At 52.2% G+C, this 12,819-nt stretch overlaps 4 protein-coding genes across 4 annotated transcripts; 1 reads left to right on the forward strand and 3 right to left on the reverse strand.

Annotated features, from left to right (window-relative positions):
• Positions 1-114: 114 nt before the first annotated feature.
• Positions 115-2,312, forward strand: EJ05DRAFT_472979 (uncharacterized protein). Its single transcript, XM_033743291.1, has 2 exons — positions 115-893; positions 952-2,312. Exons 1-2 carry the CDS (start codon positions 490-492, stop codon positions 1,946-1,948), a joined length of 1,401 nt encoding a protein of 466 aa, XP_033604500.1. The 5' UTR covers positions 115-489; the 3' UTR covers positions 1,949-2,312.
• EJ05DRAFT_507644 (alpha/beta-hydrolase) lies at positions 2,294-4,339 on the reverse strand. The gene is made up of 2 exons (XM_033747945.1): positions 3,114-4,339; positions 2,294-3,047 (listed from the first exon to the last, which is right to left on the reverse strand). The coding sequence occupies exons 1-2, from the start codon at positions 3,992-3,994 to the stop codon at positions 2,573-2,575; spliced, it is 1,356 nt and encodes a 451-aa protein (XP_033604501.1). The 5' UTR covers positions 3,995-4,339; the 3' UTR covers positions 2,294-2,572.
• A 554-nt stretch (positions 4,340-4,893) lies between these two features.
• EJ05DRAFT_472981 (uncharacterized protein) lies at positions 4,894-9,655 on the reverse strand. The gene is made up of 3 exons (XM_033743293.1): positions 9,297-9,655; positions 8,965-9,220; positions 4,894-8,733 (listed from the first exon to the last, which is right to left on the reverse strand). The coding sequence occupies exons 1-3, from the start codon at positions 9,372-9,374 to the stop codon at positions 5,069-5,071; spliced, it is 3,999 nt and encodes a 1,332-aa protein (XP_033604502.1). The 5' UTR covers positions 9,375-9,655; the 3' UTR covers positions 4,894-5,068.
• Positions 9,656-9,865: 210 nt separating this feature from the next.
• EJ05DRAFT_434150 (uncharacterized protein) lies at positions 9,866-11,916 on the reverse strand (the record flags this gene model as incomplete). Its single annotated transcript, XM_033741636.1, has 7 exons — positions 9,866-10,175; positions 10,224-10,372; positions 10,420-11,341; positions 11,391-11,484; positions 11,540-11,636; positions 11,685-11,774; positions 11,824-11,916. 7 exons carry the CDS (start codon positions 11,914-11,916, stop codon positions 9,866-9,868), a joined length of 1,755 nt encoding a protein of 584 aa, XP_033604503.1.
• Between the last annotated feature and the right edge of the window lie 903 nt (positions 11,917-12,819).

Here is a 12,819-nt window from a genome sequence, read left to right on the forward strand (position 1 = left end):
GCGCGTAAGTGAAAAGTGCTTCGTCATCTTCTATGCCAAGAACCAGACCTCATTGATGGCTGAAGGCTAACAGAAACCACTGATGTCCGAAAGTGGCCTAGCATAGCGGCTCTACACGTTTAGGCCTTCCATATATCCTATCGTCGTACCTCGATCCGTCTGACTTTCAACCCCCAACACCACAATAATGTCTAATTCCTCGACCTTGGATGCCATCAAGCGCCCGGTCGAGGTCAAGAGACATGCTGCCTGCGATGAATGCCGTATGTATACAGTTCTTGATTTCGAAATCTGCTACTGCAGTGCGTCGTCATTGGCGCTCTTTCATATGTCTCCGAGGTGGGCGGTTCGTTGGCGGCTGCGATTCGCATTGACCAACGCCATCCAGGGATCTAGAGGCAAGAGCGGCAACGAGAGCCCATGTACTAAGCCATTTCGGTATCTTTTGATGGCATCTATCTATCCTTAATCATTACTGCTTTGTCCGGAATGTCGACTCACCGAAGTACAGGTACACGTAAGCTGAAATGCTCCGGCACAACACCCAAGTGCGCACGATGTGAGCGTGAGGGCGTACGATGCGAGTACTCGCCGCAGAAACAAATGGGCCGACCCAAGAAACGGCGACGAGCAGATGAGTCGGAGCAGCAAGACACGCCGCCAGATGAGGTAAGCCCGGAAACCCCGGCCGCGCCGGCCATCACCATGGACGACCTCGGATTTGGCCACGGAGCCGGATTCGACGATTTCGACTTCGACATGTTCAGCGGCATGCTGCAGTGCGATCAAGGCCATCAGCATCAGATCAATATTGATCCTGCCCTGAGCAACAACCAGAACGGGACATATCCGACGCCATATCTGGAAGCATGGAACGGATTTACAGCGTGCGAGTATGCCTCCTGACCCAGCAGAATCCTAAACAAAAGCCCGATTGACACGCTCGCCCAGATCCATCCAACAATGGCAACAACATACAAACCAGCAAAACCTCCTATACCCAATCATCCCCTCGCCCAACCCAACACCCGCAACCACCACAAGTACAACTACAACGATAACTCCACACCCACCAGCCCCGGATCAATCCCCACAGCCCCCCGCCGCCAGCACAACCCCAATCTGCTCTTGTCTCTCCTCAATGTATCTGACTCTCTCCACCCTCTCCACGCTTCCCACCCACTCCTTCCCTCAAATCCTCTCCCCAATCCGCTCCTCCCTCGCCGTCGCTTCCACCGTGCTCACATGCCCGACCTGCCCCCTCGCATCCGCAACCCTAATCCAAAACATCGGCGTCCTCCAAACCCTCCTCACAACCCTCGCAAACACCTTCTTCAGAGCCCTCGCCGCCATCGACACCGAAGCAACCCGTCTCACATCCGCCGGCGACACCCGCGCCTACCGCTTCAGTGAACACTCCTCCCCTGATACTCCTGCCCCTGCTCCTGCTCCCGGAATTCATACCGCCCACGCCCCAAACACCGTCCAGAGCCAAGTCAAAGAGAACAACAGCACCAACGAAGAAGATAGCCCAACACCATCCTTCAGCCTCGAATTCACCGGCGACGAATGGCGCGCCCTAGCCCGCAAAGCCCTCCAAGCCGAAGCCGGCACGTGCAAAGGCCGGCCCCCAGAGCGCACGTTTGTCGGTGTTGTCGAGTCGATGGTCGTGCGGCAGCGCCGGTGGCACGCGGATCTGAATGTGGGTCAGATGTGTGAGCATTTGTATTTCAGGAAGAGGAAGAAGAAAGATGGTGGAGAGGGAGTTGGGCAGGACAAGGAGGATGAGGGGCAGGAGCGTGGGGGAGGGAACGGCGAGGGGAAGGTGGGGGAGGATGGGTGTAGGAAGGGCATGCCTGGCACGCGGGGCAGGATTGAGGAGCATGATTGCGTGAGGCAGTTGCAGCGGATTCGCAAGATGGTTGAGTTGATGGGGTTTGACGAGTGAGTGAGTGAGTGAGATGTCTCTGGCTGAGGAAGCTGGATCCATATATACCGTGGATATATGTATTCTGCATCTGCATCTGCATCTGCATCTTCATTCTCGAGAGAATGGAAAGAGCCGCGAGCGTGCGGGCTATACACAGAAGCACTTGTCCAGCTAAAACACTGCCCAGGTATCCATATTATCCTCATCTCTATATCCATCTCAATGTCCAATCGAATTCCTAGACTGCCCCATCATCTACCTAAGACAGTCGAAACCACTAAGACACGCACGACTCTGTCCCGCATGTGCTTAAAGGAAGCAATGAACAGACTTCGGTGATGTGTTATAGTGTATCATATATATAAATCGAAATGTATAAAATTCTTCGAATTTAGACTTTCTGGATTCCGATTCTTGGGCTCTACTAAGAATCTAGAGCAGATAAGGTGGTTGTTTGGTTCTGCCCCAGGAATTATGGCTGAACTGGCTTGAGTTGATCTGCATGTATGTGCTGCTATCTACATATACTTCATTTCTCACTTCCGATTCTCGCTTTCTCTCACAATCTCATGAGCCAGCCCACCCCAAATCCCGCTACTACTCAAGCCATGCATGATGGAGCATGGCACGGATGAGACGCGTCTAGTCATCTGTCATACGCAACACACTCCGATCCACACTCAGCTTGCGATGACTCTGAATCCAGCTGACGGCATCAATCAGGTACGGAATGAACCTGACGGGGTTCTCCGTGGCAGGGAAATGGCCGAGACCTTCCATGCTCTTGAATTGGGCACCCGGAATCTTCCTTGCCGTGGCCTCGCTCATTTCCGGCGTGCAGCTCCAGTCGAACTCTCCGGTGAGCATGTAGACGGGGCATTTTGTCGTATTGATCTTGTCCACGCGGTCGCGCCCGTCCCAGCCGCCAAAGTAGAAGTCCAGGTCGCCGTGGAAGATGCCGTAGGCCTGCGCGCTGTACAGATGCCAGATCAGGGCTTTGTTGGTGAGCGGTGCAGTGGGCGCCATCATGCCGTAGACGCGTTCCGGGTTGACAAGGGATTGGTTAAAGTACGGTGAGCGGTCAAAGTCCTCGCGCGGCATATCGAGGTGGTCACAGCTGGTTATGTCAGCATTATGGTACATGATAAGTTCAGGAGCTGATGAGTGGGAGTGGTGAGCTTACCCCTGAAGAGGAATCACACCGCCAGCGCCGACTTCGTCGTTACGAATGGCAACTGCCAGACAGATCTGCCCGGCCATGGAGGCACCACACACAATTGGTCTCCGCAGACCAAGTCGTTTGACGACGGCCGCGATACAGCCAACATAGCTGTCCTCGGTGTTTGTGTGTGAGCCCGGGAAGTAGGCAGTACTAGGGAAGCTACGACCATGGCCAGGAAGATCGAAAGCGAACATAGTGCATCGGTCACGCATGCGCTTGTCGTTCATGACGGCGTGGTATTGCCGAGAATCGCTGCCGGCGGTATGTAGGAAAAGAAGTTGCTGCTTGCCCTGGCCGGCAGACTCGACAAAGATCTTCGTCTTGCCCCATACTGGAGCTTCGATCCAGAGGTATCGGCCGATGATGTAGTCTTCCTTGGGCTCGACGGGCTCCGGATCAAGCTGTGCTGGGCCGGCGTGAGCGTCATGGATGAGCTCCAGCACGCGACGCCAGACGTGTGTGTGGTGTACAAAGCTGTCCTTGTCGCCCAAAACCTCAATGCCCTTTTGCTTAATGTTCATGCCGAACATGCCCCAGTAGCTCTGGTATGGCGCCACAACGGTGGGCTTCATGAATTGCTCCCATTGTTCGGGCGTGGCTACAAGCGTAAAGGCAGCATCTTCAGCTGAGCCAACAGTGGCTTTGCCTTTGCCCTTCTCGACGTGGATGAGGAGGGTGGACGGATCGGCGGAGGACTTAATGCCAAAGGTAATTGGCTTGACGATGGCGTCAGTGGTGGTGAAAGCGAGGTACTGGCCGTCGCGGGCGAAAGAATCGGCGAGAGCAGTGGTGATCTTGTCGCCGCCGAGGGCAGAAGGGAAGTTGGAGAAGGTGGAAGCCATGTTTGGAGAGGTGTTGCAACGCAGGATAGAGGAAGAAGTGGGAACAGAGTGACCTTTATTGGGTTGGGGAGGATAGATGGAGTAATCAATACCCCGCGGTCCAAGGGACGGGATGCACTTGACAGCTACTGGCACAGACTCCCGTACTAACGTTACCCATAGCTCACCATCAACGAGGTAGTTCACTCGTAGCTCGCAGTAGGCGTTGAGCAGCGTACTACGTAGAATCCAGAGGACGGCGCCATTAATTGGGCATTGCAACGGTCGAAGGTGCACCAGCTGGCTATGATTGAATGCAACGTATATGCACAGTATTTCTACAGCAGATGTAGGAGGGGGTTGTAGTAGTGTTGTTATTGTTGTTGTCTCATCTCTTTACTCACTCTAGAATGACGCAGGGGCGGGGCAGCCAAGGCGGGGGCGGGGCTACAGTATAATACAGCACAGCACGGTATGTTACAGCACATAGAGGCCACGTGGGGAATGGGGAGGAATCCATTCACTCTCATATGTATCTCCTCCTATCCTTCACCATTCACTCGCTTCCTCTCCGCAACTATTACTCTCTTCCAGCCATTTATCAGCACATTACTACCGTCATCGTCCACAATCCTCCCCGGCCATCACCGTCCAAGATCGACAGCAAGGAATATTCGGACTTGGCGGCCTTGGCTGTCTCTCTCTAATGGCGCAGGTAGAATATCACCCGCGGGCTATTGCACTCTCAAGCACCTCGGATCTCACCTCGGGAAGGTCAATCGCTGGACGACCATGTGACCACCAGTCATACACGTGACTGTAATATTCCACGTGACCCTATAGCACAATTATGTGCATCAACTAATCAATCGATCAATCCTAAAGCGGTAATATGAGACGGCTTCATGGTGTTGACTGTCACCCGATTGATATCTGTCCATTCCACTCTGGGATATGCTTATGATGGCGTCCACTTATATTCCTACATGACTTGCACATCTACCACCCACCACAAACGACTTAATACCCTATCATTGCACCGCCGCCCGCCTAACCTGTGAATGTAGATAGAATTATACTGTTACACCTCCCCAATCACTCCAATTCCGGACCTTGACCAACGCCTGCACTTCCGTTCTGCTCCGACGACGACACAGCCTCACCCATCCTCATCGTGGCCGCTGCACCGGCATCAGCATCAGTACCTCTTTGTCTCTTTCCGGTTCCCAGCCCTAGCCCCAGTCCACGAATTGCACGCCGCATGCTTTCCAGACGTGCCTTCTCTTGCACCACCATGCGTCGAGCCAGCTTCCTACACGCCTCTCGTCCCGTCCTGGCATGACTCTCCTGCCACGCCGCCAGTTCACCCGCTACCGTCTGCTGCGTGTACCGCAACTCTTTGCCCAAGCTCTCCAGTTCGCCGAGGCTCTTGTCCATCTTGTCTGCTGCATCGCGCTGGATACGGCTGCGCGTGTCGTCCAGCAACCCCAATGGCCAACGATCCGACCGTCGGATCGAGAGTGAGTGCCGCTCGATCGCTTTCTGTGACTGGCCCATCGACCCGATGAGGCTACTCGGACGGCCGAGCGCTGCGAGGATTGCCGTGATTGTGCTTGAGATGCCAACCATCGAGTAATAGAACCCTTGCATTGGCTCAGACTCCGACGGCCCGATTGCTTTTGTATATCGTTCGTACGCTGCCACGTGTGTTGGAGGTAGGAATGCAAGTGATGCCAGCGCTGATGCGGACAGTGCTGCCGCCTCTGAAAGGTCTGTGCCTGCAGTGCGGACCTTGTTGCTGCGACGGACCACGCTCTTGGCCGAGTGATGTACGCTGCGGACTGACTCGAGCGCGTGCTGTACGAATGTCTCGACTTCACGCACGTCACGCACGGGTGAGTATTCTTCTCGCACCCGCTCTGACCGTGTTTCAGCCTTGCGCCGGCTGCGTTCGGCAAGAAGCGACGGATCCATTTCAGGAACAAGGAAGAATTCCCACACCATCTCGTGTGTCGAAAATGTAGAATGTCCGAGAAGTATCTTAAGGAAGGTGTCTAGTTGGACCTGGATATCTCGTAGTACTGCCCTTGATGGTTTCGACGGAATCAAAAATGGTGAAGGAAATTGCCCTATCGCCGGCAGCCATGACGCTGGCAGCTCTGTTGCCAGCCATCGAGACAGATTCTCAAAGTCTGTCAGTGATCGGCGACATGTTGTGACCGTAATTGTCGAATTCTCGTTCGGCGCTCCCGACTTCAGCACCAGTCTGATACTGCCGTCCTCAACGAAGAAAGACCGTACAACCGTCGTTATGCGCCCGTCTTTCCCAGCATCGTTGCTCATGAGAATGAGATCGTCAATTCGATTGCGCACTTCGTCGTCTTTAGCAAGTTCAACTGCCGTGAGACCCCGCAAGTCTTTTGCTGCAACGTCAACCCGGGCATCTCCAAACAGTGCACGCACCAACTCTGTCCTGCCATACTTGCTGGCCACCATGAGTGGCGTAAAATGTCTCTCATTCGACGCATTCACGTCCGAGTCGGCATGATACAGCAGTCGTAGTGCTACTTGAGCATCGTTTGCGATATGAAGAAGTGTGTTGCCTTTACTGTCCATGTGCTCGTCCAGATGAAGAGCCTGCTCGTCTCCCTGCGCGCTTGTTGCTGCAGAAAGACCTTGTTCAACCATCCACCGATACTTGTCATGATCGTAACATCTGCACAAGGCAAACAATGGAGTCTGTCCGTTCTTGTCCTTCAACGTCCAATCTATCAGATGTCCTATCCGTGAGATGAGCTCCGGCTGGTTGAACATGTAATGACCTGCACATCGTCCTCTGTCATCTTGCTGCTTGATGTATGTCCTGGCCACATCCTCGTTCGGTGCGAGGTCGAGGATATAGTCCATAAGGACCTCCGATGTCGGCTCATGTCCAGACTGCACCGCAGCGCTCAGTAATGTCGTTCCCTCGTTGTTGCAGTCCTCGAGCACCTCATCCAGACCGAAGTAATCATGCAGGCTAAGCAAATATCCTAACGACTCCGCCTGTTTTGCTACAACTGCCATCATCAACACTGAGTCTCCGTCAGGCCCCTGCGTGTGACACAGTGTCTTGATTCCAGTGTCTCCCTCAACTCCACTGTATCCACTGGCCCTCGAGTCAACTGTGTCGCTCCGAGAGCGGTACGAATATAGCGACGAACTGGACATACTTCTAGTGTCCAATGTCACCCGCTTCTTCCGTTTCAGACCCATCTCACTCAAAGGTGGAGATGGGGCGTGTGCTCGTGCAAATGGGAAGACGTGAGCCAGCCCTGCTTCGCCCGGTACATCCGCTATCGATGATCTTTGACTGGACAATTGCGACATTGTAGGTGCTAGTGTCGTGCCTCCAATGGATAGGTTGTCTGTCGTATCATGGCTATTGGGTCTCCTGAGTCTATTCGTATACATCTCATTAGTGTGTCCATCTCCGTTGACGTTACCCTGCTCCAATACTTCACGCATGACTGATATGTTGCCAGCCTTCGTTGCTTCCCACAGCTTTCTATTGCGTCGACTCGATTTCCTTAGACTCGCAGCGTCACTCGCTAGGTAAGACACAACGGCTTCGAAGGTGCTAAGTGCATAGCCAATCTCGCCGCTCTCCACGTCGTCGATGAAGATGAAGTGTCGCATGTAAGAGAGTCGCGCATGCAGATGTCGGATCGAAGACCGTATTACCACAATTAACAAAAGCGAAACAAGAGTATCAGCATTAACCGTCAGAGTCACCGATGGTTTTTCGACCTGCCCGCCGCCACCTTGAGCTGCCACAGTGTTACTTGCCAGAGTCTCGGGTGCCTCAGTTGTCAGTGCTTTTTGAGTGGACAAAAGGACGTCCATCATCTCTTGTGGACTTTCCGCGACGCCCATCTTCTTGAATTCGGCGACAGCTTTTGTTAGACGTATCGTGAGCTCCCGTCGCCCCTCGCGCCCACCTTCGATTGGGACTCCAACTTGAGATATGTCCACATCGGTCATCTGACGTATGCGCTTCTCTAGTTCGACATCGTCTAGTTTACGAATCTGGCAGACCCGGGGAAATAACACAGATCCATGCACTTGCTCCGTGACATATCGCTCTATCATTCTTTCCACCATCGGACCGGTCAAATCTGTACTTGCACCCAGCAACGACAACTGCGCCTTGTCTACCATCTGGAACAAGTCGATCGCAGCTGTGACGGCGGTTTCCAACGCAGTCCTCATGATATCCTCTTCGTCGCTTATCTCGATTTGTCGCGCCACACCACTGAATCGAGTGGAAACGGTACTGTGGATCGATATAGGCACGCTATTTGAAGAAGACACCGAACTACTGCGGCGATGGCGCTTCCGAGTGCTATCCTCAGCTGGTATGGCAGGCAACGGCTTGTCAAACTCTTTTCCGAATTCTTTGAACAATCGCTCCAATCCAGATTGCATCTGTCTCGCTATCATAGGGAAGTTGTTTAGGAGATCGTTAAATGATTTCACATCTTTCTTCTTCGGTGTAGCCGAAACGACATTGGTGTCTTTAGGCGACCTCGCTTCGGCCGGACTCAGGGTGTTCCCCTTTGCTTCTTCGATTGGATATATTGCCGGAAGGATTGGAGTCTTCTCATATGTGCCCACGAGAGGCTTGGATATGTAGTAAATGACCCACGCTGGTGCCTCAGTCGTGTCGGGATAATATATCACATCTTGAAGCAATTGGGCTTGGTTCAGCGTCTTGAATCCTGTATATCGGTCAGCAGAACTCTGTGGTATTGAGCGATCCAGATAGACTGAGCGCGCTCGTACAACTGAGCATGCACCCGAGGCCATGGGCTTCTGTAGTATCCTATATCCCTCAAATCGCGCTGAAGCCAACTATTGACTTTTGATACCAGATCCACTGAGTTTGTTGCGCGAGTTCAGTGTTTCGCGTCCATTCTCGGTAGCAGATCTAGGACCGGAGGGTGTCTCACCTTTATTACTGTAAACAAAGCTGTCCTTGATTATCACCGTTCGGCCATTGCACGTGGAGTACTGTTTCGCCTTCCCTCTACTTTCGCGGAAATTATTGACATCTTTGCTATTGTTGGGCGGTATGAAACCTCCACCGGGTACACGTATGACATGGCTGGCTAGAAAGTCCTCCGAACTCGCAAGGTCGGTATACAGGGCATTCGTATCGTGATCCCGCGCATTCGAGAGGACTTCAGTGGTGGGGACAAGTAGGACCTGTTGGATGCGTAAGCAGGTGGAAGATTGGAGCTACAACTGTTCACTGGTAACGATGGATGTTGAAAGCGCATACGTGATGTTGGACCGGCGAGCACTGCGCGGGTAATGTGCTGCGGAAGAAGGCCCGAAGAAAGGGATTTAGCGGGTGCATCCAATCGACGGCGACATCGACGATATAGATTCCTGAAAAGATGCCTCAAGCTCGAGGCGGTCCTCCAGGCGCGCCGTGTAGGTGTTTTCGATGCGAGACGGAGAGAGCAGGCTGACAGTGGTCGCAAGGTGGCGATAAAAGCAGGTTTGGCAATAAGACTGTTGTACTGCCAATTGCGATGTAGCTAGTGGCTGAGGTGCATGTATCATGAGAAGAAAGAAGGTCAATAGAACGAGGTTTAGGCGCGTGTATAATTAGGTGAACTTTAATCGATGAGGCCGCGCTGGACGTGACCAGTGAATCGTCATTCGACCGCCACGTGAAAGTGCCCGATCCCCCGACTTAAAATTGCTGCCTCATTAAGGCCCCAATAAAGCTCTATCATTAAGGTCGCACACAGCATGTGCAATATTTGATAAAGGATCTTCCTCGATACCAATAAAGAATAACAGAACTCCAGTGTTTTATTATTGTGGTGTCTAGATGCCCCCTTATGCCTGTGGCCCGCGTGAAGGACCCTTTACATGCATCTCAATAACATGACCATCTTCCTTCCACGAGTTGACTCGCGCGAGATCTTCTTGCGATGAAGAGCTGCTAGATGCAGAACGACGCGAATCTTGCTTACCCGTGGCCTGGTTCTTCGCCTTCTTAGCCAGCCTGAAAATGAAAGGCAAATTACCCTTTGGTTTCCAGGTCCAATATTCCTTTTGGTCCTCGTCACGTGGCACTATGCGATCGCCAGTGATAAGCGCAGTGAACCAAATCAGACTGTTTAGAGTGGCGTAGGTCATGATACCACTGATGTACATTAGTCTAGATTCTTTCAAAAGTGGTGACCTCACTTACGCGATAACACCATAGGCCACGGAGTAGCTGAAAGGAATGAACATCAGCGTAACGAATGCTGGAATGACATCCCCAATGTAGTTCCAGTTGATAGATGTAACTTGACGCATCATGGTGGCACCAACGATGATCAATGTACATCCCGTAGCCTTTTGTTTGTCAGTCCATCATAACGTATATTGATTGACCGACTCACCCATGGAGGAATAGAAGCAAAGATAGGAGCGAAGAAAACAGAAACTAAGAAACATAGCCCCGTCGTCATGGCTGTAAGACCAGTTCTGCCGCCCTCTGCGATTCCGGCGCCAGACTCGATATAAGCCGTCACAGGTGACGTGCCAAGGAGAGCTCCTATAGATATAGAAATTGCGTCGACGGAGTAGGCGATAGTCGATCGCGGGAAATCACCCGTCTCCTTATCGAGACTACCCGAGATACGTGCCATACTATACATAGTAGCAGTACAATCGATGATATCAACATAAAGAAACGTGAAAAGAGCGAGAGCAAATTGTGTTGGTTTACTTCCAATGTTCCAGTCGATAGCGTTTAAAGTCTGATGTATCGGCCGGAAACTAGCAACCTGCTTGAAAAAGTTGAACATTTCATCTCCGGCCTCGGTATAGGGGAAAAAAGTGAATGACGTGCCCCGTGGCCACGAGATAATCGAGGTGACCATGATCCCAATGACAATGGCACTTTTGACTCGGTAAGCCATCAAGTACGCAGTTAGTATGCCGCCACAGAAGATTCCAATCCAGAGCGTAGGGTTTCGTAGCTTCTGTCCAGTGCAAAATCCGGTGACTGGATCCCGTGCACTCACTGGGCATCCCGCAAGATCCAAGGGAGTGGAGATGGAGCCTGTGATAGCTCCAATGCCAGCCGAGTAGCTCAAGCCAATCTCTGCGAGGAATAGACCGATACCACACGCACTGGCAATCTTGAGGGAATGAGGTAGAAGCCTCACAAGCCATTGTCTCATGCCAAGAAGTGAAAGGGCTACAAAGATCAAACCTTCGATGAAGACAGCAGCCAAAGCAAGACGGTATGGGACTGGGCCGGTACCATGGAAGCCAACGACTTGATATGCAAAGTAGGCGTTCAGCCCCATGCCAGGACTACGCATGTTAACCGTTGTCTTCTCAATTGGCTGGCATCGAGACTTACGCGAGCGCTACAGGAAGATTAGTGAGGGCGCCCAGCATGAAAGAAGATAAAGCTGAGATGGCGGCTGTAGCAGTAATAAGATCGCGCTGGATGTCTACAGTATTCGTTAGCACACTTGATAGGGCAGGCAGTCACGAGTTGTAGCGCACCAAGTTTACACAGATTGTATTCTGTGTTTTGATCTAGACACATGCCAGAGGGGTCATTACATTCACAGGTCGCCCCAGAGTCTGCTAGTATGACTGCCTGTATGTAGTCAGTATCAATCCCAACATGACATGCCATGACACATACGTTGACAGAGATGATATAAGCCATAGTGAAAAAAGTCGTGATACCAGCACGGACTTCGGTCAAGAATTTTGCATTTTCAATTTCCTTATCCTGCCCAACTGTTAGACTTGGTTTATTGTGAAGCTCCTTTTCAACTTACGTGACCCGACCCGTCAAGACGATATATGCGGCCAATAGGAGAGACTGCGACAGCATTGTTGATGCTCTGGCCGGCAGCTCTGAGGTAGTCCATAACGAAGGAAGGTGGAGAATGCGAGGGTATAACAAACAAAAAGATCTCAAGATGTTGAGCTGTGTATGAAGGAGTGGAGTTTCAGGGTAGGGGTCTACGAACAGATCGAAACACCCTCTGGTTAGGGTGTCTAACGTTGACTATATAGCTCAGGATGGGATGGTAGAGCTGTGAGCAGACTAGTCGAGAGTACTCGCTAAGGTGAGAATGAATAGTCAACGGGGGTGTGTATGTTAACGGCCCCGGTAAGCCCTACTGCGGAGTGACTATTGTTAAGCCGACTGGATCCAGAGAATGTAGAGAAAAATGAAAGTGACGAACGGTTCGAGGGAAAGGCATGCCGAAGACAAAGGAGGGAGTATTAGATTATGACCTGGTTGCCGACGTTATCGAGTGGAGTTCGACGTGGCCCTGCGGCGCTGCACGAGTGATTAGGGTGAGGTGATGGTCTAGGATTCGGACAAAAGAGGATGTGAGAGGGACCGGGGTGGCGTCCTGCAATTGACAAGTCCGTCGGCGGGCCAGGCTCGATCCCCTTCAGGACCAAAGTCTGACGAGCCTATAAGATCGACATGAAACACTGAATCCAGAAACGATGGTGAGCTTTGTTGCAAACGTTAAACGGTGGCGGCATACTGGTTATGCGGCCACGGAACTTGCCTGGGGCACACCATCTCGCGAACATCTTGCCGGATCTACTATGACCTCGCAACCATTAGCCACGACTGTCCCGACGTTTTACTGCAGGCGTGTCGTGTTGTTGTCGGCTTGTTTAGCAGAAGGATCCCGCCATCGTCCGTATCTCATGGTGGGCGGCACAAGGATCGTTCTGCTGGGTTGATTAACATCCGAGGGGGTGAAAAAAAAGGCCCCGTGTGACGCTAAGAAAGGCTTGTTCTCTCA

The sequence above is a fragment of the Pseudovirgaria hyperparasitica genome (genome assembly GCF_010093815.1).
Source record: "Pseudovirgaria hyperparasitica strain CBS 121739 unplaced genomic scaffold EJ05scaffold_2, whole genome shotgun sequence".
NCBI lineage: Eukaryota > Fungi > Ascomycota > Dothideomycetes > Acrospermales > Acrospermaceae > Pseudovirgaria > Pseudovirgaria hyperparasitica.